At 29.9% G+C, this 24009-nt stretch overlaps 2 protein-coding genes across 8 annotated transcripts in view; both read left to right on the top strand.

The window, feature by feature from the left end:
- Positions 1–24009, top strand: part of LOC115882301 (hemicentin-2-like) — a 393218-nt gene that overhangs the window by 198220 nt on the left and 170989 nt on the right. The window lies entirely within an intron of this gene.
- Positions 1–24009, top strand: part of LOC115882305 — a 158225-nt gene that overhangs the window by 114557 nt on the left and 19659 nt on the right. For all 3 annotated transcript variants that reach the window (XM_030900289.1, XM_030900291.1, XM_030900292.1), the window contains exon 4: positions 3807–3884. In XM_030900289.1, coding sequence (XP_030756149.1) covers positions 3807–3810 — 4 coding nt within the window. In that variant the 3' untranslated portion in view covers positions 3811–3884. The remainder of the gene's footprint in view (positions 1–3806; positions 3885–24009) is intronic.

Raw genomic sequence — 24009 nt, 5'->3', positions numbered from 1 at the left:
TAACATCCTTCCAGTTCTATTTGAACTGGCACAATACGCAATGACAATGAATAAAAATTTCTCCCTAACTCTTTCTGCGCTTTATAAAACTTGGACATTATCATTGTTAATATACTTCCAGGGAATAAAAATGGGAAACGACTTTCAGACGGACTTTTCCATAGAATTGCCTGGATTCGAATGTAAATGACTTATCGTGGCCCGTTTCGGTTTCAAAACGAAGGTATTTTTACCTCTGAATTATTCTTTGAACATATGAAAAAAAAATATTCATAAAAATATTTAGTATTCTCTGGACTCAGTGGAAGCATTAGTGATCTATGAATGAATATGATTTTAATTTGCCAGGATTGGTGTGAGTTATCGTGTATTATGTCTGTGGGTAGTGGGTATCTTTCGACTGTTTTATAATTCTAATGTCAAGAAAATTGATGGTATTAATAACTTTTTCGATAGTAAATTGTATTTTAGGGTTAATTGAATTTAATAAGGTTAAAAAACTATAATTTTTTTTCTCGTTGCCCTGACCAAATTCAGAAAATTCAATTCATCTCGATATATCAAGCCTAATAAGTTATGTTCTCCGAACAACGGTGAAATTATAGAACCCATTTATTGTCTTAGTTGTAAATTACTTAAACCCACCACCATAGCAAATATACAGGGTCCGGCAATAGTGTGTGGGGCATATAAATAGGGGAGAATAAAACTTGCGGAATTTTGTTGAAGTACAGACCTAAATATGTACTAGGATGTATTTCAGGAAAATATTTTAACTTCTATAGGGTGTATCAAAGAAGTGTGAGTGGATCGGGATGTGAGATTTTTTTAAATGGAACACCCTGTATATTGTTGCATTTTTGGCATCCTTTCATAATTAAATAGATGGAGAATTAAAAAATGAACATTATTTGTACTTTAAACTATTTCAAAATTTTTAACGGTTTCTAAGATATATTTTCCACTGTAAACTTATTTTATCAAAGCCACCCAAAGATTTTTTTCTCGTATTTTACCGTGTATAACAAAAAATTTTCATTTTTTAATTCTCCATCTATCAAAAAAATAATATACAAGGTGTTCGATTTAAATAAAAAAACGAAGAAATATTATTTTAAAAAGTTTGGAGTAAAATTTTGAATACCCTGTATGATTTAAAATTATGATATTTATATCAAAGTAAGTACAGACCATCTAAAGTAAATGCCTAATATAGTTTTGACTTCAGGACAGGTCTTGTATTTGTAATAATTTTTTTAAGGAAGGTTGAAAAATATAATTTTTTTTTATTTATTAATATCTCTGAAACTATCAAAATATATTTACTCATATTTTAGGATTATGTAAAGTGATCAAGAAGGAAGCTAAAAATGCAATAATATACAGGGTGGGCAACGGCCCAGCTACGTCGAAACACCGGTTCCCATTAGAACACCGAAGTTAAGCGACGTAAGGCGATGCTAGTGGATGGACGGGTGACCGGTTCGAAACTTTGCATCGTGCTGTTGTCCAAAAAGGGAAAAGTGTAAAATCTATTGATACACACTGCTCATTCACGCCGGTTCAAGGCCGGATGAGATCGGATATCTCGTGAGTAAGAGTTAATTTAGACACTTCCTAAGTCGGTAGGCCATTGACCATGATATGGCCGAGGACCGCGGTTCGGATTCCGCGTAAACAAGTAGGTCCCGTCCAGTTTAGCCATTGCAGCAGAGAGGAGACGTTAACTTGAACCTCACACATATACAGGGTGTTCCAATAAAAAAATCATCCTGATCTAGTCGGACCCTGTATATCTTTACAGTGTAGTCTTAAGAAACTCTTGAAAAAGGCCTAACAAGCCGAACCATATGTAGAGATAAAATTACTCTCATTAAACTTGAAATATCTAAAAACGTGATTTATTAAAATACTAATATTTCAACGATGTTTAACAAAAAACCAACCAGACTCAGGAACTATTTATTAAAAACGCTGCATATATTCAAATATAGTTTCCTTAAATTGTTTTTTTTTATATCACTGTGGGTTAAGTCATTACCGCATCCCAAAAAGGCAACACACAGTCATATCTCAAGGCTACTTACGCTTTCTGCTGATTTGAAATCGCCTCGAAGATCTGGTTTCCTGAAAGCTTCTTACCCCCAGCAGTAATGCACTTCTAATACCTCTACTTACACATGCCGCTTTTCGGGCAAGATAAAAACACAACCGTATCTTTTTCTCCATTCCTTCTTATAATTCTTTCCAGTTTCTGTAATGTTCAGCGGTTTTTGTTCGGGAAACAGAATTATCCAGAAGAATTCTTTTAATACTCGTATTCTATTCACAAAAGTTAGTTTTTTTTGTCTTAAACATATCTCCTATTTTCTTAATTATTATTAATAGAATACGGGGTGTCCCATTTTCGTGTGTTTCTTGTGGGTATGTTTATGGGTAGAAATAAAAGATGCGGCTTTCAAATCACTCTGCTACTTTTTTATGAAACTAAAGATGCTACACATATTTGTCCTAGCATTGTTTTCTGAAATACAAAGCGAATTTGAGAATGATGCACGTAGACTTCAATAGCGTAACTAGTTTTTTTGTTGGGAGCTGTAATTTTCGAAATATGATTTTTTTTATTGACCCTGTATATTTTTCTTAATTTTATTTGCTCTGTTATAAGCTGCCTTAAAAAATGCATTATTTAACTTATTAACATAAATCAACCTAATTTAATAGAGTACCTATTATTATTTTATTTTATTTAATCTAACCAGATTATTTCGTTTCCTTAGTGTTATCTTAATAAACTGCACTGAAAATAAACTTGTGCAGCTTCTAGATAACTTAGTGTTAATCAGAGTTTCAAATAGTTTTCGAGTTATAGATAATTCTATACATAGCTAGTGTGGAATAACTGAAATTTGACGTCGAACAAATTATTTGATTGTTTTGATTACTTAATTTAAACCGGCCGCCTATGTTATAACGTTAAATAATGCATTTTTTATCTTGTTTTCTAGAATAAATATAGAGTTTATTATATTTTAGAAAGCTCAGAACAGGTCAAATAAAATCAAAGTATAATATACAGGGTATACCATTAATAAAACATAAGTTTGGGTCACATTTTAGGAATCACTGTACGTAAAAAAATTTGAGACTCAGTTTTCACCTTTTCCATGAGTTATAAGATAACAATAAATAACTAAAAGGGTGAGAACAAATCTCTGTATATATTCTTTAGTTTCATAAAAATGTGGCAAAATAATGTGAAATCCGCATCTTTGTACCTATGAGCGACAAATCGTGTAAAAAACACAAAAATGGGACACCCTGTAAAGAAGATATAGTATATATTTTTTATGAAAATACTTAAAATAATGTTTTTCTTAAATAGAACAGAAAACAACTGGCTGAAACTTGGAATAATAATCCCCGGATTATAAATTTTAAATAGTTCTGGAACTTAAATGTTAAACCGCCCGCCGAAAACCTTGTAATATATTAATTCAGCGAGGAAGGGTTGAGTGACCCCTTGAAATATAAGGTCGGTGCTGAATAAGGAAGGAACCGTTTGTCAGATTTTTCGCCACATTATTTCTCCTTTATATTAACGAGAAACTTTCCTTAATCATTTGCGGGAAAACTTTGAACGGCTCCAGTCGAACTCCTGATTGTTTTGATTCGGCCTTTTCATTTTTCCTAGTGGTTTTTGTTTATCCTCAATACGGAAAATAGACTTTATAATTGAAATGTTTCCAATATTTAATAATCTTTATTTCTGTCTTCTATAATACTTAATCTTATTTTTGTTATAGGTGAGTCCAGTTGATGTAACACCTACCTACATATATGAAATGATGGAATGAAATGAAATATGACTGCACATCTGAACTGTAAGTACATTTTTATATCATATTATGTTATTTGATATTTTTTTTATCTAAATAGCATCGATTCGTTCTGAAATTAAACTGGAGGATGTCCCAATATTCCCTGGACATAGAACTACTCGTATCCTACAATATCTCCTAACTGATATTGTTAAGTCGAAATATCCTATATTAATTACTGATGGGAAAAACCGATTAAATTCAATAATCGAGTACTCAAGTTTCAAGCGATTTTGATAATCGAGTACTCGATTATTGAATCGAGCGAAATATCGCTCGTATTTAAAAATACGGTTTATCGCCTGTCGCTTGTTGCTTGTTGTACTCGTAACGCCAAGCACTAAGTTGCGTGCGCAGAGCACATATCGGTGATGAATGGCAAGTAGCAAGAGACGAGCGATTCGCTTGATCGCATTGATCGCTTTCTTGATTTATTTCATTTAAGGCATTGTCGATGTAGGTCGTAAAATTTTGTCACTCCAACACACAACGGATAACGTCGTATAAATTTGCTACCTGCAATGTATGTAGAAAATTCGCTCGGCTTTTTCTCAAGTATGTCACATTAAAATCGGATTTCAATTTATTTCATTCTAGGATCGCTTGCATTTTTCGCTCGAAACTCGCCACTTGCGTCGCTCGTTCATAATCGAGCGATGTCGGTCATTTCAATAATCGAGTACTCGAGCGAATTTTCGTGAGTAATGATGGGATAAATCACTAATATTAATTCAACTCCTATTAAAAGCATAAAATAAAGAAAAGTTGGTCTATCAACAATCAACACTTAGGAGAAATTGCAGGCTCCAAGTCGATATTACAATATTATAAATTTCTATAAAGGATCTTGTAGGTTCAATAAATTTGTGGTGGTATATTGTTGGTTGTAAAATATATTTCGTTATTAGTTTATGAGTAAATTTTAAGCACTGTTGACGGCGGTTTAATAAAATTGTACCCCTTATCCTGAAAATGTCAAAACTTTTGGTCGGAGCCTACTACAGCGGTCTAACTGAATAAATTGCGCGAAAATTATGACCAAGATAATAATATAAAAGCCGCTACGGGGAAAAAGGGTATTTTTAGGCATTTTTGTTTGGAAACCTATAACTTTAAAGATGTCTTCAAGTTAAGGGCGTGCTTGAAAAGGCGTTAACATTTTTTCTCCATGTAACAAAAAGTAAATGTTTCGTAATAATTTAGTGAAATCTTTATAAAGATTTCGACAAAAAGTTTCTGCTTGAAGTAAGGGGTTTTTGTCTTGACGTTTTGCATTTTTTTGTATTTTTCATTTTATTTTTATTGAAATGTAATTAATTTTAATAATTATATTATTTAATTACTTAAGAATTCCTATAAAATGTACAGGCGTCTCTTTTTCCCTTGCCCTTCATATTATCTTGTTTTTTTTCAGAATGAGAAGAAAATTATAGAAAATATTTTAAGGAATGCGAAGACACACAATTTAAAATTATTTTTTATACAGGATGCGTTAAAAATTGTGGTGGATATAACAAATAAATATATTTTTAGCCTGTATACTCAAATAGTATTAAATTTTGTATCTTCAAGTTCCCTAAAACTTTTCATTTCAAAACATTTTTTTGCAATTCTCAAAAAAGGATAATGAACATTACTCTATCATTGCCTCACCCTGTACATCAGTAGATGTTAGTAATATATGTCTGTCTCCTTTTTAATAATTCGAAATTGACACATGAACCTAAAATTTAAAAAAAAATGTATCGTTTGTGTCGTGTATACAGGTGCAAATATTTTTAGGGGTAGTATATCTCGACCCCAAAAAAGCAAGATTTTGAGGGTTTTTTCACGAAATAAAATTTAGAAAATTTTAAATTTTTTGAAAAATATTTTGGAAATTTTTTTAGTTTTTAATTAAAAATCATAATCTGACAACATAGATAGTAGATTAAATTTACCAGAAAAAAAATTCAGAAAAAAGGCAGTGGTTCTCAAAATTTAAAGAAAAAATTTTTTTGGGGGAATTTTCAATGTAAAATAACTCGGTTATTTTGGAGTTATTTGAACAACAGTAAAAGAGAATATATATATATATATATATATATATATATATATATATATATATATATATATATATATATATATATATATATATATATATATATATATATATATATATATATATATATATATATATATATATATATATATATATATATATAACCAAACTAAGAAGAAAATTCTTGGGGATAGCGGTCTAGAGGCAAAAAATTAAACAATTTATTACAAACGCCGAGCTTTCGGAAAATATATTTCCTTTTTCAAGGCTAAAACATCACAAAAGTCAACTGAATATAATATAATATTATATAAACTTACGTGTAAAAAGTTTAATTATAAAAATAGAAAAATATATCAATTTCTATATGGAAGAAAGGAACTAAAATTTTGTATAAAAGTTAAAATCTTCTTAAATATTCATGATTTCTGACATTACTAAAAATTATTTTGACATAGAAAGGTAAATTTAATTATTAATAAAAAAACACGTAAAAAACATATAAGGTTAATCACAAGTTACAAATAAAAATAGAGAAAAAATCAAATTTTAAATATTATTTTTATTTTTAATAAAATGGAGTAAGAAAGAATATATATTACTAAGATCCTCATTATCTTTTCTTTTATTAATACAATTATCATAAATGTAAATTTCTACCATTTCAAGAAAAGTCTTTTATTAGTATTAAATTCAGTATCCAAAATTTTGCATTTTTAAAATCAATATTATGTAGTGTATCAATCACATGTTCTGATAATGCACAACTACGTTTACATAATCTAAAATCACTAATATGTCTATTAATACGTTCTTTAAGAACAGTAGAAGTTTGTCCAATATAAGAAAGATTACAATCAAGACAACTAATATTATAAACAACACCAGATTTATATAAAAAGATAAGATATTGAGGATCTTAGTAATATATATTCTTTCTTACTCCATTTTATTAAAAATAAAAATAATATTTAAAATTTGATTTTTTCTTTATTTTTATTTGTAATTTGTGATTAACCTTATATGTTTTTTACGTGTTTTTTATTAATAATTAAATTTACCTTTCTATGTCAAAATAATTTTTAGTAATGTCAGAAATCATGAATATTTAAGAAGATTTTAACTTTTATACAAATTTTAGTTCCTTTCTTCCATATGGAAATTGATATATTTTTCTATTTTTATAATTAAACTTTTTACACGTAAGTTTATATAATATTATATTATTTTCAGTTGACTTTTGTGATATGTTTTAGCCTTGAAAAAGGAAATATATATTCTCCAGCTCGGCGTTTGTAATAAATTTTTTAATTTTTTGCCTCTAGACCGCTATCCCCAAGAATTTTCTTCTTAGTTTTGGTTATAACTGATCGGTCAAGACTTCCTCTTTGTATATATATATATATATATATATTTGCACTTACTTAAGATTCAACCTGTATAATACTTTGAACTATTTTAATTTTTCTTCGTAACTAAATATCATTAGCTGATTACAATATAACTGAACAACTGTCATCATTTTATATTTTTAATTAACAAAAATTTCAAGGTAAATTTAGAGATAATTTATACAGAATAAATATTTATATTTTCTGTCCTGGTATAGATATATTTTTAATATATCCAACAAGGGATTCAGGATTATATTATATAACTATCTTCATGACATCTCATTGACACGTCTGAGTGTAATGATTAATGAAAATCATTCTTCGTTATTGCTTTAACATGATATAATCAATGTTAATTAGGGCCTATTAAAGTATCTATAACAGCCATGAATCAATTAATTCATTACGCAATGGTCAATTTGCAGTCCTGTAACGCAAATTTAACTTACTTTAATAATGATTATCCATACATCATTTGCATTTGCCCTATAACAGATAAGCTGAATTTAATTAAATTCAAAACAAGTCAAATCTGAGAATTTACACATCTAATTTGCCAGAAAATTAGGTTATTCGGACACAACAAATATTAACTTTACTTCAATTATTTATTAATTATTGAGACCTAAATTCGTTAAATAGAAAACTCATTTTAGTAACAGAATTATGTAAACACAGCTATAGTTTAAATCTCCGGATTAGAGGTTGCATTGGAATACAATTCCTGAGAAGGCACAGATAATAAAGTAATAAATTAGGGTGTAATTGGACATACTAAACAAGGCTGTCCCTCTTTTCTTTTAAAATTATAAGGGTATATATCCGCACTCCCAAGAGATTCACCCAAAGGTTTGCAATTCTTCCTTAAACCTGTCTCTCCTGGGCCTAAACTTGATGTGTCTTTCCCGATTTTTAATGTCATTTCCTGAAAGGGAGAGATATTTAGGGTAGAAAGTTTTTTTTTTTAAATTGACACTCGGTATAAATGATGCATGTGCTCTTATATACACGTGTTCTTTTTTTAGATACCTGAATATACATGATGTGTCTACATTGAAAGGGATTGATAGGGATGATTTTTTTCTATTAACTTAATTTGATTCCGAAAACTAACTATTAACTTAACCAATAATGTCTTTGTAAATCTCAGAGAAATTAATAGATATAAAGGTTAAATTATAATATTTAATATTTATTTTTTAGACAATTTCAATTATTTTAATAATTATTACATAGGGTGAGTCTTAAATAAGTGCAAATATTTTAGGGTTAGTATATTTCGACCCTAGAAACATATTATAATTAAATTATAAATTTAAACTTCGTATTTTTTGAAAAAATGTTTGGAAATGTTTTTAATTTATAATTAAAAAACATAGTATCTTCATAATATGGCAACATAGATAGTAGATTAAATTTACAAGGAAGAAAATCTAGAAAAGTGCCATTGTTTAGGTTAGGTTAGGTTATTTTGGACTTATTTGAAAAACTGTAAAGAAAAAATATGTATATATATACATGTATATTGTGCGATAAACGAGAAATAGGTTTTATATCTGCGGTTCTTATTTCTTAGGGGGAGATTGAAAATAGTGAGAGAAAAATCTCTAATCATTGGCAACGGGAATGCAAGTGATAACGAGAAATTGGAAAAATGTCTAGATTTTACTGCTATATCTTAGAGTCTTAAATAAGTGCAAATATTTTCAGGGGTGGTATATTTTGACCCCAGGAACACGTCTATGAGGTTTTTTTCGCAAAAAAAGATGTTGAAAATCATGCATTTTCTTTTAAATTTCCCTGTATATATTTTCCGAAAACTTTTTAGAACTGCCTGTTCACCGCAAATTTTCCCACGGTATAAATTCTTAATCTCTGATATTACCATAGTTACGGCTTTACTCTATGATTACGGCACTTAAAGGGATGCAAATACAGAAAAAATCCGGTGGCTCTCAAAATTTTTCCAAAAAAATCAAATTTTCAAACTTAAATAAATCGGTTATTTTGGACTTATTTGAAAAATGATAAAGAGAAAATATGTTTCTTTTATCGAGATCTACCAGCCCTGAAAATATTTGTTCTTATTTAAGACTCACCCTGTATATAATAATATAGTATACAAATTATAAAGAGTTTTCTGATTAAATTTCTGTTTTGGTTTAACTAATATTCATGTATATAATATACATACAATGCAAGATATAAACAAAAAAAGTAACAATTGCATCAACAAATATTTGAGAACAATCCGAAAAAGAAAATGCTCGGGAGACACATTTTTTAGCCGAAAAACAACGTTTTAGGAAAATTTGCTCACGAAATTATTGCATAGGGTGTTTGAAAGTTAAGGTAAAAAGCAACATTTCGATTAACCCTGTATAATAAGCCAAATACTAAAATTTATGAAAAAAATTGAGTTTACAACTTAAAGTTGATATATTTATATTTATAAAACATGATGAAACATGACTAAGTTTCATGGCTAATCTACTGTGGGTTTGGCCAATAATTTCATTCTTCTTTTTTATTACAGTCCCCACGATAACATCTTTTATTTATATTTATATACAGTTCGCTAAAAAAATATGAAAGTGGGGATAAAATTATAAAAAATATAACACTTAAATTTGACGTAAACATTTTCCTTTGCTTTTTTTCGAGTTTAGAAAGATATTGAAGAAAGATTTAAATAAAACTACAAATGACATCTTTCAAATATACAGGATTAACAAAAAAAGTACAAAGTTAGCCGGGCCAGCTAGCTAAACAAATAATTCCACAAAGAAATACCATTCCCGAAAAAAATTATCGCCCTGTACAATGTAATTTCAGCTTTTATAGATTGTTTCGAAAATGTATGGTCGTGATAACGCAAAAATATGCAGCTCATTGTCCGAGCTTGGCACCCGATTTGAATGTTAAACAAAAAACAAAGCGAAAAATCTATATTCTAATGTTCCAATACGATTTTTTGTCGGTTTATTTTACATGTAATTCCGTTTAATTACTTTGTCTCCATAAACGACGTAATTCCGCAGGCCAAATCGTAGATAAATAAACAAGTCAAATCATTCTAAATCGACCCTTAATCGGCTTACACGACTTAGTCAGTCAGCTTAAGCCCACGTTGGTTGTCCTAGAAAACTGTAATGTATTGAATCGTTTATTCTTTTTAACACTACCTCATTTTTCAAACAAATTTTTATGTACTAGAGACTGTGTGTAGAGAATTAGTGTTACAAAATGAAACACTAATTTACCACAATATACCAAAGCATTTTACTTTTGCACTGGACGCCGCGTTTCGCTAACCATGTATCAGTATTGTGTATCGCTAACCATTTATCAGAGTTTAAATGTAAAGTATTTGAATGTATTGTGGTGAATTAGTGTTAAATTTTGCTGTTGTAATACCGAAGGTTCCAACCCTTTCAAATAGTCACCCTGTATAATAAAAACGAAACAATAAAGTCATCAGAAGTTTCGTCAACAAGACCTAATTTGTGTGAAACATCGCCATTTAACTTTTCTTTTTCGAGCGATTTTATAAATGATTTTCCTGGGCTATTAATAACGTTATTTTAATAATTAAATGCCATTGTCTGTCTTTGTGAACTAGCTCTAAGCAGGAAAGAGGAGATAAAATAAATTACTAGGTTAATTAATTTGCAAAAAAGAACGACAACATCTTAATTCCGGAAAAAAGACCTTTACAATTTTTATTTTGTTTCGAAAGTGCCCTGGCCAACTAGGACGCTGCGAGAATTATAATTGGCATTTTTATTGGAAAGCCACCGGGCTTTTTCATTTGAAGATACCTCCACAATTTCTATAATTAAAACGTTTACTCAGCTCGGCACTGTTTGAATTCCATCTTTAAAATTCTGTTTAAAATTGATCTTTACAATTTTTCCAGATAAGAAATTTCTCACCATCGATTTCCTTTACGGGGTGCAGAATTTTCTGTTTTAAATCTGAAAATCATCAGTAGATTACTTCACTTTTTTTTAAATTTATCTCATGGTTTCCACACCTGTCCGTAAATATTTGTAAGTATGAGATAAAACTGTCTGTAAAGCCGGACTCAGATGACTCCACAATATACACCAATATATTTGCGTACTTGGCAAGTACACCACCTTGGTAAACAAAAATTTTGTTCATTTGTAATCAACAAGCTTCGTGCTCACGCGGCGCGACGAGTTACAAATAATTGCACAAGTAAATCACTCACACAGTATGGCAAGTATATGCCAATAACAAATGGCATATACTTGCCATAATGGTCTAAGATGCTTCCTGAGTAACAGCCATTGCAATCGTTTACAGCCCTTAGCTCTCTCTTGGAGTATATCTTCAAAAATTTTAGTGAATTTTTAGAAAATCTTAGAAATCCTTAGAAATAAAAACAATGTATTATTTTTAGCTATCAGTTTAAGGGCTGTATCTTTCTCAGGAAGCATGTTGGGGCATATGTTTATAGGATATATTTCTCTTATTTTAATCTCTACCCCCAAAATAATAAATTCTGTATTGTTTTAGTATTTTAATTTTTCTCACTATTAAAACGCTGTTATATATTCTTATAGGGGTTAAAAAGTAGTTTTTTTCTCAATTTTTAATTACAGGGTGTCTCAAAAAACATGTGCTCTCGTGGGGATATTCCTCATGTAAAAATAGGATTTATTTTTTATATATCTAAACATAGGTCCGATTCTGTTTTGTTTCCTAACTACAGGAAGCTAAAGTCTTAATTTTTTTCGATTTATTATAATTTTATTCTTTCATTTTATTAGAAACTAGCTTGTACCCGCGACTTCGTTCACGTCGAAATAATCATTTCTAATGGTGATGATAAAGCAAAGCAAGACTTTCCATTAACATACAAACTGGATAAAATTTCTCACATTTATGTCAGCATGAGAAAAAACAATAGAGAAACCCCTCCTTATCGAACATATACAACTCTACACCCCACAGTCAATCCGTTTGCAAAAATCAGCTTTAAACGTCAAGCAGTTTAAGCAGTATCGTGATTACTCAATGGTCATATTTTATGAAACACCCAGTATAAATTTTTTAAAAATGCTAAAATATGTAAAACAACAAAATAAAATATACGTGTTTAAGAGTTTTTCCAAAAAACTCACCGGTTTTTAAATAAACAATATTCTAGTATTTGAGGGGTGGTTTCACCCCCTTAGAATTCGAGTTTCGAAAAATCCCTTCTTATCGAACCTCTACTTAGGGTGTAGATCATCCGTTCTCCCAAAAACCAGCTTTTTACGCCAAGCGCTTTAAGCAGGATCGTGATTAATCAATAACCAGATTTTTCGAAACACCCTGTATACATTTTTAAAAAATCTTAAAATATTTAAAAAAACAAAATAAAATATACGTGTTTAAGCGTTTTTTCGGAAACTTGACCGTTTTTTAAATAAAAATTATTGTAATATTTGAGGGGTGGTTTCACCCCCTTGGAACTGGAATTTCAAAAAATCCCTTCTTATCGAACCTCTACACACTAGAATCAACCTGTATGCCAAAATTGAGCTTCTTACGTTTAGTGGTTTGAGCAGGATCGTGATTAATCAGTGAGTCAGTCAGTTAAGGATTTTATATATTAGTATTGATTTTATTCTTTAATTTTATATTTGTTCTTTTATTTTATATTTGTTCTTTTATTTTATTAGAGATAAAATTAATTTGTTAAACAAGTCTTTATGATAACTTATCATTAAAATGAGTTATAAAATTTCGATTTACAATATTCGGGTCACCTTCTGTAGTGTTTCAATAAATATCTCCCAAGTCTCTTGAAATTTTTAATAGAAGTTTACCTATAGAATTCTTAATTAAAAGCTTTCTATCGTACTAAGTTTTGTGTTGAAAACATCATTTCGATTAGAGCCTCGGTTCTTTTTCAAGAAGGGAATTACATTGGCCGTTCCAAAGCTGTAATTTGCTCTTCTTTTGTGACTAGCCCTAGCCTTTGCTGCATATGTTACAGCTGATGGTTTTTAACATATAAATTAAGTTAAATTCGGAAACTTTCGGGATTCTATTTACACTACGACGCTAAACAAACTTCGGAAAGTTGCTAAAAAGGTACACCGGAGAAAGTTTTTAATCCTAAAATTAGCCAGTCAGCTAGAAACACCTTAGGCGGGAGGCGTTTTGAACAATTTAGGTTTTGCTTAGTAGAGGATTAATATTTCACTGCAGAATAATATTTTGTTTTATAGAGGGAAAAGTTTTGCCGGCAGTTTAGCCTCGGAAGTTTCCGTATCGCTCACTAGTGATACTGCACGCAGTTTGACTTATATGCATAGTTTCTACGCCTACCTGCGGTGTAAATTTCCTTACAATAATTAATAATTAAGTAACTACTCTATTAAGACACTTAAGACAGAGAAACCCCATATATAGTTAAGGAACTATATTTATATTATTTCTTTTATATTTTGTTTTAGTTGTTTCGTCCAGAACACATAAAAAATACTGTATGATCGAAAAAAACGGCGTCAAAGACGACTGGGGAAAGACAAATAGGTGATAATTTTAGCGTGGTCAATATTTAGACGTAATTTGCTAAAAATTGACAAAAATTAACACTAATTATAGAAAGAATAAAAAAGGATAGAACGTTTCCAGACACACAAATCTAACCGGCACAGCTACGTCGAAACACCGGTTCCCGATAGATAACCTAAGTTAAGCGACATTAGACGATGCGAGTAGATGGACGGGTGATCGTCTGGACACTCTGTTTTTCCATGGTAAGAGTGTAAAATTTACTGACACACACTGCTCATTCACGCCGCGCCGCGCCGGATTGAGGCCGGATGAAATATCACTGATTGTCATTCCCCAGCCGTCTGTGATGCCGTTTTTTTTATCGTATGGTTCTTAGTAGGGTGTCTGGAACCGGAGCTGTTTTTCGGAACCGGAAATTTCGGTACCACGCTTCTTAGGAACCGGGATTTCCCGGTTTTTCGGTACTTTCGGTATTGACTAATTTTAGTTTAATGGTGGTGCAGTTCATTAATCAAATAGCAAGGGATGGTTTTTCAAAGTAAAATGGATAAAAAATTGAGATTTTTAATGAAAATAATATAAATTATTATTAACATGAACACAAGTAAAGAAAGAACTATAGGTAACTTTAATTTCACAGCAAACAACATAAACCAACTTAACTAAATTTGAGACAAAAGCCCTAAAATATTGAATTAAAAATTCAAATATCTATTAAAACATAACATAATAAATATTATAGTAGCTTCAAAAGAGAAGCAAGAACAATAAGAAATAGCATCATTACTTATTTAGAAGAGTTTGATTTCGCCCGCTAGAAAGTATCAAAGGACTTTCTCACGTAAAAAATATTTTTTTAACTATTGTTACCGACGCCCGGTTCTGGTGATGACCAAAAAGATCTGAACCCTAATTGGTAGTATTAGAATTTCCGGAACCGTACTAAAATATTTTCGTTCAATGATTGTGAAGTTCGTCAATTAGCAAGCAAGGCATGGTTCTGAAAAGTAATACCGATAAAAAATTGAGTTTCAAATGAAAATAATATTGTCCTATTACTGCTAAAAGTCATTAACTGACATTTTATTGACTACACTTTTTACATATTTTTTATCTTAAAGAGTTTTATAAAATGAATATAATTCAAAAAATGACATATTTCCTAGTATCGTTTCAATCAACGCTAATATCAAAAATAAAATATAAAATTGGATAACTGATTTGTGCAATGCCATCACCTTTTAGACGCGTATATTTCGAAAGCAACACAATGTAAGTTAGTGATTTTTGGCAGTAATAGGACGATATCAAATTATTAAGTCATGAGAAAGTAAACATGAACACAAATAATGAACATAAGCGAAAAAAAAGAAAACACATAGGTAGCTTGAAAATTACATGAAGCAACATTGACCAACCTTGAAACCAACTTATCTAAATTCGAAAAAAAACATTTTCAATTAAAGATGCAAATGCCTATAAAAACATAACACAAAAAAATATAACTAATACATTTAGCAATATTTTCATTTAGCAACTTTAATTGGAAAATAAGTCCTAATCATTTGGAAATCCGATTTAAATATTGTTTTGAATTAAAATCAAAAAAATCTGATTTAAATAAAAAAAATATGATTTTTTTGATTTTTTTAAATCATGATATATAAAAAAATCATGATATATAAAAATCATGATAGTATCAAAAATCTTTCATATATATAATATAAATATATATTTATATATATATATATATATATATATATATATATATATATATATAAAAATCATGATTTTTATAAAAAATATATATATCATATTTTTTTAAAAATCAAAAAAATCATATTTTTTTGATTTAAATCAGATTTTTTTGATTTTAATTCAAAACAATATTTAAATCGGATTTCCAAATGATTAGGACTTATTTTCCAATTAAAGTCCTATCATAAATGGCTAAATCTTTATAATTCTGCCCGATACCGATAAATTTGTTAATCATATAGATTAACAAATTTACGGCGCGTGTCATTTTTCCACATCGGTCACCAATATATTCCGCATAAAAATTCGCTCGCTTCAAACCAAAAGGATTTTTTTTTTCAAACGTCTCAAGAGTATTAATTTTTGTAATTTTAACGCCTATGCATAAAAGTAAAGCACTGTTACGCATAAGCACAAAATCATGAAATATATCATCAAATTTAAAAAATTTGATTTCAAATTCAACGAGTTACAAATTGTTGCTCGATTACTGTTTCTATTATTAGCAATGTTTCAAATTGATTAAAAAATTATTTGTAATGTTTTAAGAAAAGAGTATGTCCTTTTCGGAGTAAAAATGTACTTTTTGTGCCTCCCTGTAACGTCGGAATAACTTTACGATGGTCCTTCAATTCGTCAAAAAAAGTATAATTTTTACTCCGACTAAACAATACACTATTGTTCAGAAATAGTCTTAATTCGAAAATGAAATTAATAAGTTATTATCTAATGTCAAAGTGTAAGGAACTTACATCAAAATGTCGGTAGGAATTTGGAAACATTTTCAAAAAAAATACACTGTTTGAAAAAAAAAATATATAAAACAACATATTTTCTGACAACGATTATAATTTCTCGGGAATGAAGATATAGTCTCTATATCAGAAGAACCTTGTTCTGCACTACACTGCGAATGATACGTATTCGAACAGCGACTTTTTGTCACTTATACATAAATTTTAAAATTTTAGTTTAGCGGTCTAATGGATTCACACAAAATTACTTCAAAAATCGGTCCAACATTTAAATTGATGAACAGATATTTTTATATAGTTTTATCACATTTACAATTATTTTTCGATTTTTTATCTGTTATATCTGTTATAGAAATATTTTATATACTTTTCTAAGACACATTTTTATAACTTTTACAGTTATTTTTTTATTTATTATAAAGTTTCAATAAAATTATTTTTTTTTTTATTTAAATCACATGATTAAAATTAAAAAAATCACTTGATTTAAATCACGATTTAAATCATGATTTAAATCATTTGATTTAAATCAAGCCAACCCTGCCCGAAAGTACCTAAAGAACCGGGAATTAATAATTTCGAGTCCCAGTTCTTTGATGTCTCAAAATAACCAGAGGAAATGAGGATTTCCCAGTTCTGAACCCTAGTTCTTAGTAATGCACAGTGAGTGATTTAACAGTTAAATATTACAAAATGCTAAACATTACGTAAAAAAGCTTGTATTGAATAATGAACTAAGACATATCTTCGATAATTCGTCATTGGAGCATTACGACAGCCGGATAATTTATTAGAAAATCAGGAAAACATATTGTTTGAAATCAATTTGAGCCGCTTCATCCGCGATCTCATCGCAGACATACGTCAGCATTTGAACAATCCGTAATGACGTACAAGCAGGTGCACCGGCCCTGTATCTGCCGGAGCGCATACCGTATTTATGATCTAGACTCGAAATTTTAAATCGATAGCTTGTTTTAATTACAACTCTAATTGGATGTCGCGCACTGCGATTTCCTTGAATTAATTCCCGTATCTCGAAATGCTAATTAAACGATTCGCGGCCCAAGTGAAATATCAGAAATATTGTTTTGGCTAGACAACTTAAGTGGATAATTTTTTAAAAGCGTTTACTCCTACATAGGGTTTCCATGCGTCCGGATTTAAGTTGTCGGGGGTGGTCCGGCCGGAATTTGAAATAATGTCCGGGAAATCTAACCGCCCATAATCAACTCTTCTCCACAACAACAAATCCCTACATTAATACTCCTTATTCTTAATTAAAACTAGGGTTTCTGGAACCGGAGTTGTTTTTCGGAACTGGGAATTTCGGAATTTCCCGGTTTTTTCGGTACTTTCGGTACTGAGTAACTTTTGTTCAATGGTGGTGCAGTTCATCTATCAGAAAGCAAGGGATGGTTTTTCAAAGTAAAATTGATAAAAAATTGAGATTTTTAATGAAAATAATATAAAATTATTAAGTAATCAGTCATGAAAAAATTAACATGAACACAAGTAAAGAAAGAAGTATAGGTAACTTAAATTTCACATCAAACAACATAAACCAACTTGACTGAATTTGACACAAAAGCCCTAAAATATTGAATTAAAAATGCAAATATCTATTAAAACATAACATAATAAATATTATAGGAACTTCAAAAGAGAAAAGAAGCAAGGAGAATAAGAAATAGCATAATTACTTATTTAGAAGAGTTTGATTTCGACCGCTAAAAAGTATCAAAGGACTTTCTCGTTAACAAAAAAATATTTTTTTAATTATTGTTAGCACCGGTTCTGTGAGCGCCAAAAAGATCTGAACCTTAATTGGTAGTATTAATTAGAGAACCGTACTAAAATATTTTCGTTCAACGATTGTGGAGTTCGTCAATTAGCAAGCAAGGTATGGTTCTCAAAATTAAAACCGATAAAAAAATGAGTTTCAAATCAAAATAATATCAAATTATTAAGTAATGAGAAAGTAAACATGAACACTAGCGAAAAAAAAAGAAAACACATAGGTAACTTAAAAATTACATCAACCAACATCCACCAACCTCGAAGCCAACTTAACTAAATTAGAGAAAAAAATTAACATTTTCAATAAAAGATGCAAATGCCTAGAAAAATATAACTAATACATTCAGCAATATTATACTAAATAATAGATGAACATATTTAAACTTCAATAATTGCTGATAAACATTATAGAAACTTCAAAATAACTAATCACTATTTATTTAGAAGAGTTTGATTTCGACCGCTAGAAAGTATCAAAAGTCTTCTGCACGTAACAAAAAATATGTTTTTAATTATTATTACCGAGTACCGAAAGTACCGAAAGAACCGGGAATTAATAATTTCCAGTCCCGGTTCTTTGATGTCTCAAAAGAACCGGGAATTTTTGGTACTTGCGGTACCGGGATTTCCCGGTTCTGAACCCTAATTAAAACAATGTAGGGTCTATTCCAAGTAACGGCTGTAAAAGTTTACAAGGGCTGTTACTTCTTCAGGAAGAATCTTAGGGCATCTTAAGAAATATCTTTTACTTTTATCTGTAGTACCACCTAGTACCACCCACTGAAGTTTACTACACCATGTAGAGTACACGTAGATAGTAGTAATTAAATTGAGATTCGACGTAATATATCCCGACATTAAAATCCCTTATTTTTAATTAAAACAATGTAGGGTCATATTGCAAATAAAGGCTGTAAATTTTACAACGGTTATAACTTCATGAGGAAGAATCTTAGGGCATATGTTTATAGGAACTTTTTCTTTTATTTTTATCGCTAGTATCACCCACTGAAGTGCGCTACAGGCTACACCCTGTAGAGTACACGTAGTATAGTAGTAATTAAATTAAGACTCAACGTAATATATCCCTACATTAAACCCCTTTATTCTTAATTAAAACAATGTAGGGACATTGTCCAATGCCACTTTAAAGTATGGAGAGCAGAAGGGTGAGTAGAGAAAGCAGCCCCTATCGGGTATCGAACTGGGGAAGACGCTCGAAACAATTTGCGGTTTACCTAGCGCACGATTAAATTTTCCGTATGTTCCATAAATCTGGAGCATTTTGTGGCGGTTCTTCTCAACAGCCATTAGGTCTGATTAAAATTCCTAAGGGATCGTTGCCAGTGCGCACGCGACCACATACCTCAGATTTAATCCACCCAGTTCTACTTATTGCTCTATCCCAGGTGTCATATATGTTTTATCTATACAATTATTCACTTGCGTTATATTCCTCGGTCGGACTTAATCAGTCATATAAAGTAACGTAGCCATGAAATTTTTATTTTAAGGTTTATCTTTATTTTATAGTTGCTGGTTCTTAAAAAGCACCATGCCAGCTTTTTCAGCGAAATCTTCGCTCATTTATTATAAAGATATGAAGTCAGTGGTAGCGCACATTTTATAATAAAAATATTTTTATCAATATACGGGATGTAAAAAATAGTAATCAGATGGAATACGGATAAAGTTAAAAGAAAAAGTTTCTATAAACAATATGCCGTCCCTGGTAGATAAAATAATATGCAGAGTGGTTCGAACTGTATTCGGGAAACTCCCTCAACATATTCTGTAGATACAAATAAGTAAAAAAGGTCGTGTAAATGTATGTCCAAAAATGATTAGTTTCGGAGATACAGGGTGTAGAAATTTCATTTTTATTTCGATTTTTTAAATATTCGGATGAAAATTGGTGTCTGGGAGTTTTTTAACAATAACGAATAATTTATATCTATTCATGAATTTTAATATACAAAAGTATTGTATCAGATTTCAAAACATTTTAGTCCAGAAACATGTTTCATTTTAAATTAACCCGAGTGCGTCATATTTTTACACTATTTTGACCAAAAAAAATTACGCGATATTTTCCGGAACCCACATTTTTTTTTCTCCCCCACATGAGATTTAATGAGACACGGTTTGACCCCCTCCCCCCTTGATTACTTCACTTAATTAATAGACACCCCCATACCAATATTCTTAAAATTAAAAAATATAAAATATTTGTATCTTTATACAAGGGTTGTAACGTTTTACTCTTTCAAGGGTTGTAACGTCCTCAAAAAGCATTTTAGAGCATTTATTCATAGGAACGTTTTGTTTTATTTTCATTTGTAGTATAAGGGTAGTATCATTCACTAAGTTTGGTAAACTATTTTTTTTACCCTGTATAAATATATTTTATAGATTCCATTGTAGGGATGGAATGTTCAAATATTACTTGTATCAAAAAATAAAATTTAATAAAAACACACAATTGCCTAGTAAAGTAAAATATAAAAAATTCCTGGCCTGCCAATTAAATTTAAAAATTATTTGATTGGAACAAATTCAAATAAAATTATTTGAATCTCCTGACAATAGCCTTTTATATTGCTTTTTTTATGTTCCTGCTAAAATATTTTCGGTGATTTATTTTACTGGAAATTTTTATATGGAAAATAAGGTTCTACGACCCGGGTCGCATTCTTATATTGTCTTAAATTTTGCACTAGGGTGATCTGTCGTCAGCAATAGAGAAATAAGGTTCTGGAATGTATTAAATAATTGAATTCAAACTTGACAAGAAGAAATGTGTGCCAATGAATAAAATACTTAGTCTATTGGAGAAAGTTTTCGGTTCTGTGTAAAGCGGTCCCGAAAACTGAGGAATCTTTTAATTACTTAATATCGCAGAATACCTTTTCTTTCAATAGGGATATTGAAATTCAAAATTAATTAACGGTAATGATGGGTCGGCCATTGAATTAGAACGTCTCAATCTCAATACCGTCGCAGATGTCAAACCTCAAGCATTTATTGGTAATTCTTTACAATACATTTCGGTTCCGTTTGTAAGTTACTGCATTATGAGAACTTCATGTTAAATATAAAAGATATGTAATAATACCGTATGATCGAGAAAAAAAAACGGCGTCAAAGACCGTTAGATAATGACAATCGATGATAATTATGGCGAGGTCAATCTTCTGGAGACGTCATTTTCTAAAATTTGACATAAAACTTTTCAAAAATTAACACAAATTATAGAAAGATTAAAAGAACGTTTGTTGATACAAAAATCTATTTCCAAAAAATAATTTTTTCCACAATTATTAATTAAACCATTTAAAAATTATTTTTACACAATGTGAAAATAATTTATAACCTTCTAAGGCCAAATTAAAAGCGCCATTAAAAAATAAAGAAGATTACATGCCAAGTAATGACATCTAGAGGTTGATCTCGCTATATAAAATTATCATCGATTATGATTCCTCAGCCGTCTTTGACACCGTTTTTTCGCTCGTATGGCGTTTCTAGGTTTAAAAAATTAATGATTTATGATTTAATAAAATGACTTAATAAGATTATAAAGATTTCTTAACTTCTAAAAAGAGTTTATACATATATATCAAAATTATTATCAGTTTTTATTTCCTGTTGTAGAATAATTTAATTGTAGCCAATTATAAGTTGTGATAATTGTAGCTACAGCCAGGGATTCCTTTATTAAAAATAGGTGCCTGACATAATTAAATTCACACAAAACAAAACAAATATTGGAACAAAGCGCACTAATTTAATTTCGAAAATTTTTGGGACACTCCTTTCAAGAATTAATTCAGAATAATTTAATTATTAAGTACAAAACACTCTTCTCTGTTATAAAGAATTTCCGTTAGAATAAGCCGAGCATTGTAACAGATACAGCTCGCAACTAAGCAGCCATTGCCGCCGGATTATTTATTTCAATAAATACACAATCCACTCGTTTTATCTTAAATGGTTTTAAAACAAACGTTTAGAACCGGTGATTACAAAGGAATTTGCGAATTTACACTCACCGGCCCGAAAAACGGGCTCCTTACAATTTTGATGTATTTTAAAGTTTTATAAATCGTGTTCTAGTGGACCGATTTTGATGTTTTTTTAAGTTATTAGTAGCTAAATTATTTGACGTCTTAGGATTTTTTTCTAAATTAAATTTCCCATCTGTCTATTATACGAGGGAAAACAAAATGTTGATATTTTGATGAAAGTTTGAAACACTCTGTGGAATAGATTAACAGCGCAAGGATTTTCACTCTCATGACGCGCCTAACCAAACCTAACCTAAATATTTTTTCATTAGTTTGAAGAGTAATAACTTTTTATCCGTACCTGTATAAAACTACTAAGTATAAAAAAAAATATGTATTTACGAAGTTTTTTAGGTAAAAAAGGTGTCAAAAGTTCAACAGAAACGGTTTTATCGTCATTTTTTCCAATAAAAATTTATGATTAATTTAAAAAATTAAAAAAAAATCCCAAATTTATTATTTCAGTCAAATAACTATCTACTCAACGTGTGTTTATTTTTTGTCAATAATGACATGGTATTGACTATTTCCATTCTAAATATCTTGAGAACGGTTTTTCGTAGCGATTTTTACCAAGAGACATTTTTTAAGTAAAAAGTCACGGAAATTTATATTTTTTCACCCAGCAGTTTTATACAGGTACGGACGAAAAGTTATTACTCTTCAAAACAGTTGAAATACATGTAGGTGGCGCTCCCTACAAATAGGAGTCATATTGACATCAAAATTAAATTTCTCATGAAACTCCCAGACACCAATTTTCATCCAAATATTGACGTTATGTCAGAAATTATTTGGAAAAAAATCGAAATAAAAATGAAATTTCAACACCCTGTATCTCAAAAACTAAGCATTTTAGGACATACATTTATACGAACTTTTTTACTTATTTTTATATACAGAATATGCTGCCGAAGTTTCCGGAATACAGTTCGGACCACCCTGTATATGTTGCTTAGTATTTCAGGAATTAAGGGAATTAGAAGCTAGGACTAAATACAAATACTACATATGGATGTAGCATATTTAATTTTCTAAAAAAGTAACACAGTGATGTGAAAACCGCATCTTATCTTTGTATCTCTACTTTAAGCGAGAGCTCCCATAAAACACACGAAAATGGAACACCCTGTACACTTTATATCTTAAATAGTTACTAAAAATATGTCAAGTACTATTTTAAAACATTTAAAAAGTGATAAAGCAAGAAAAAATGTGAATTTGACGTGAAATATCTGTTAAAGAATGTTACCATATGCACCATTTGAATTATAAAAAGAGCATAACTGAAAAGTTCCCGTTGGAAGTCGCAAAAAAACGCTTTTTATCTATTCCCAAAGTGTCCCGAAACCCAACAATATGTTAGAACGCTATTTAATAGCTCCAATGATGGTTTGATATATCACCCGCACTCTTTGAAAAAGATTTTTCAGAGTAGCTTACTCAGCATTTTTAATCTTTTCTTTTTTCGCGAAAAATGTTTTAGAATTATCTTGGGTCTTTCGGTTTCGCACTCAATGGGTGTACTAGGTATTGTACGAAAATTGTTTAATATCCTACAATTTTTTTAAGGGTCCTTATATAATTTTCTAAAAAATTGTCTAAATACGCGTACTCTTATATATTTTTTAATGGCGCTTACTGCCAATTAGCCTTAAGAAGCTTGTAATTTATTTTTATACACTCAGATGCAAAAAAACGCAACGGCAAAAATTTTAATCAAATTTAAAGTGTTTTATTTTTGTTATTTTTAGCCCTATTTTCATGATTTTT

The sequence above is a fragment of the Sitophilus oryzae genome, unplaced genomic scaffold (genome assembly GCF_002938485.1).
Source record: "Sitophilus oryzae breed Bouriz unplaced genomic scaffold, Soryzae_2.0 scaffold_177_pilon_pilon, whole genome shotgun sequence".
NCBI lineage: Eukaryota > Metazoa > Arthropoda > Insecta > Coleoptera > Curculionidae > Sitophilus > Sitophilus oryzae.
Note: the sequence above shows the minus strand (reverse complement) of the source record. Positions and strands in the feature narration are given on the sequence as shown.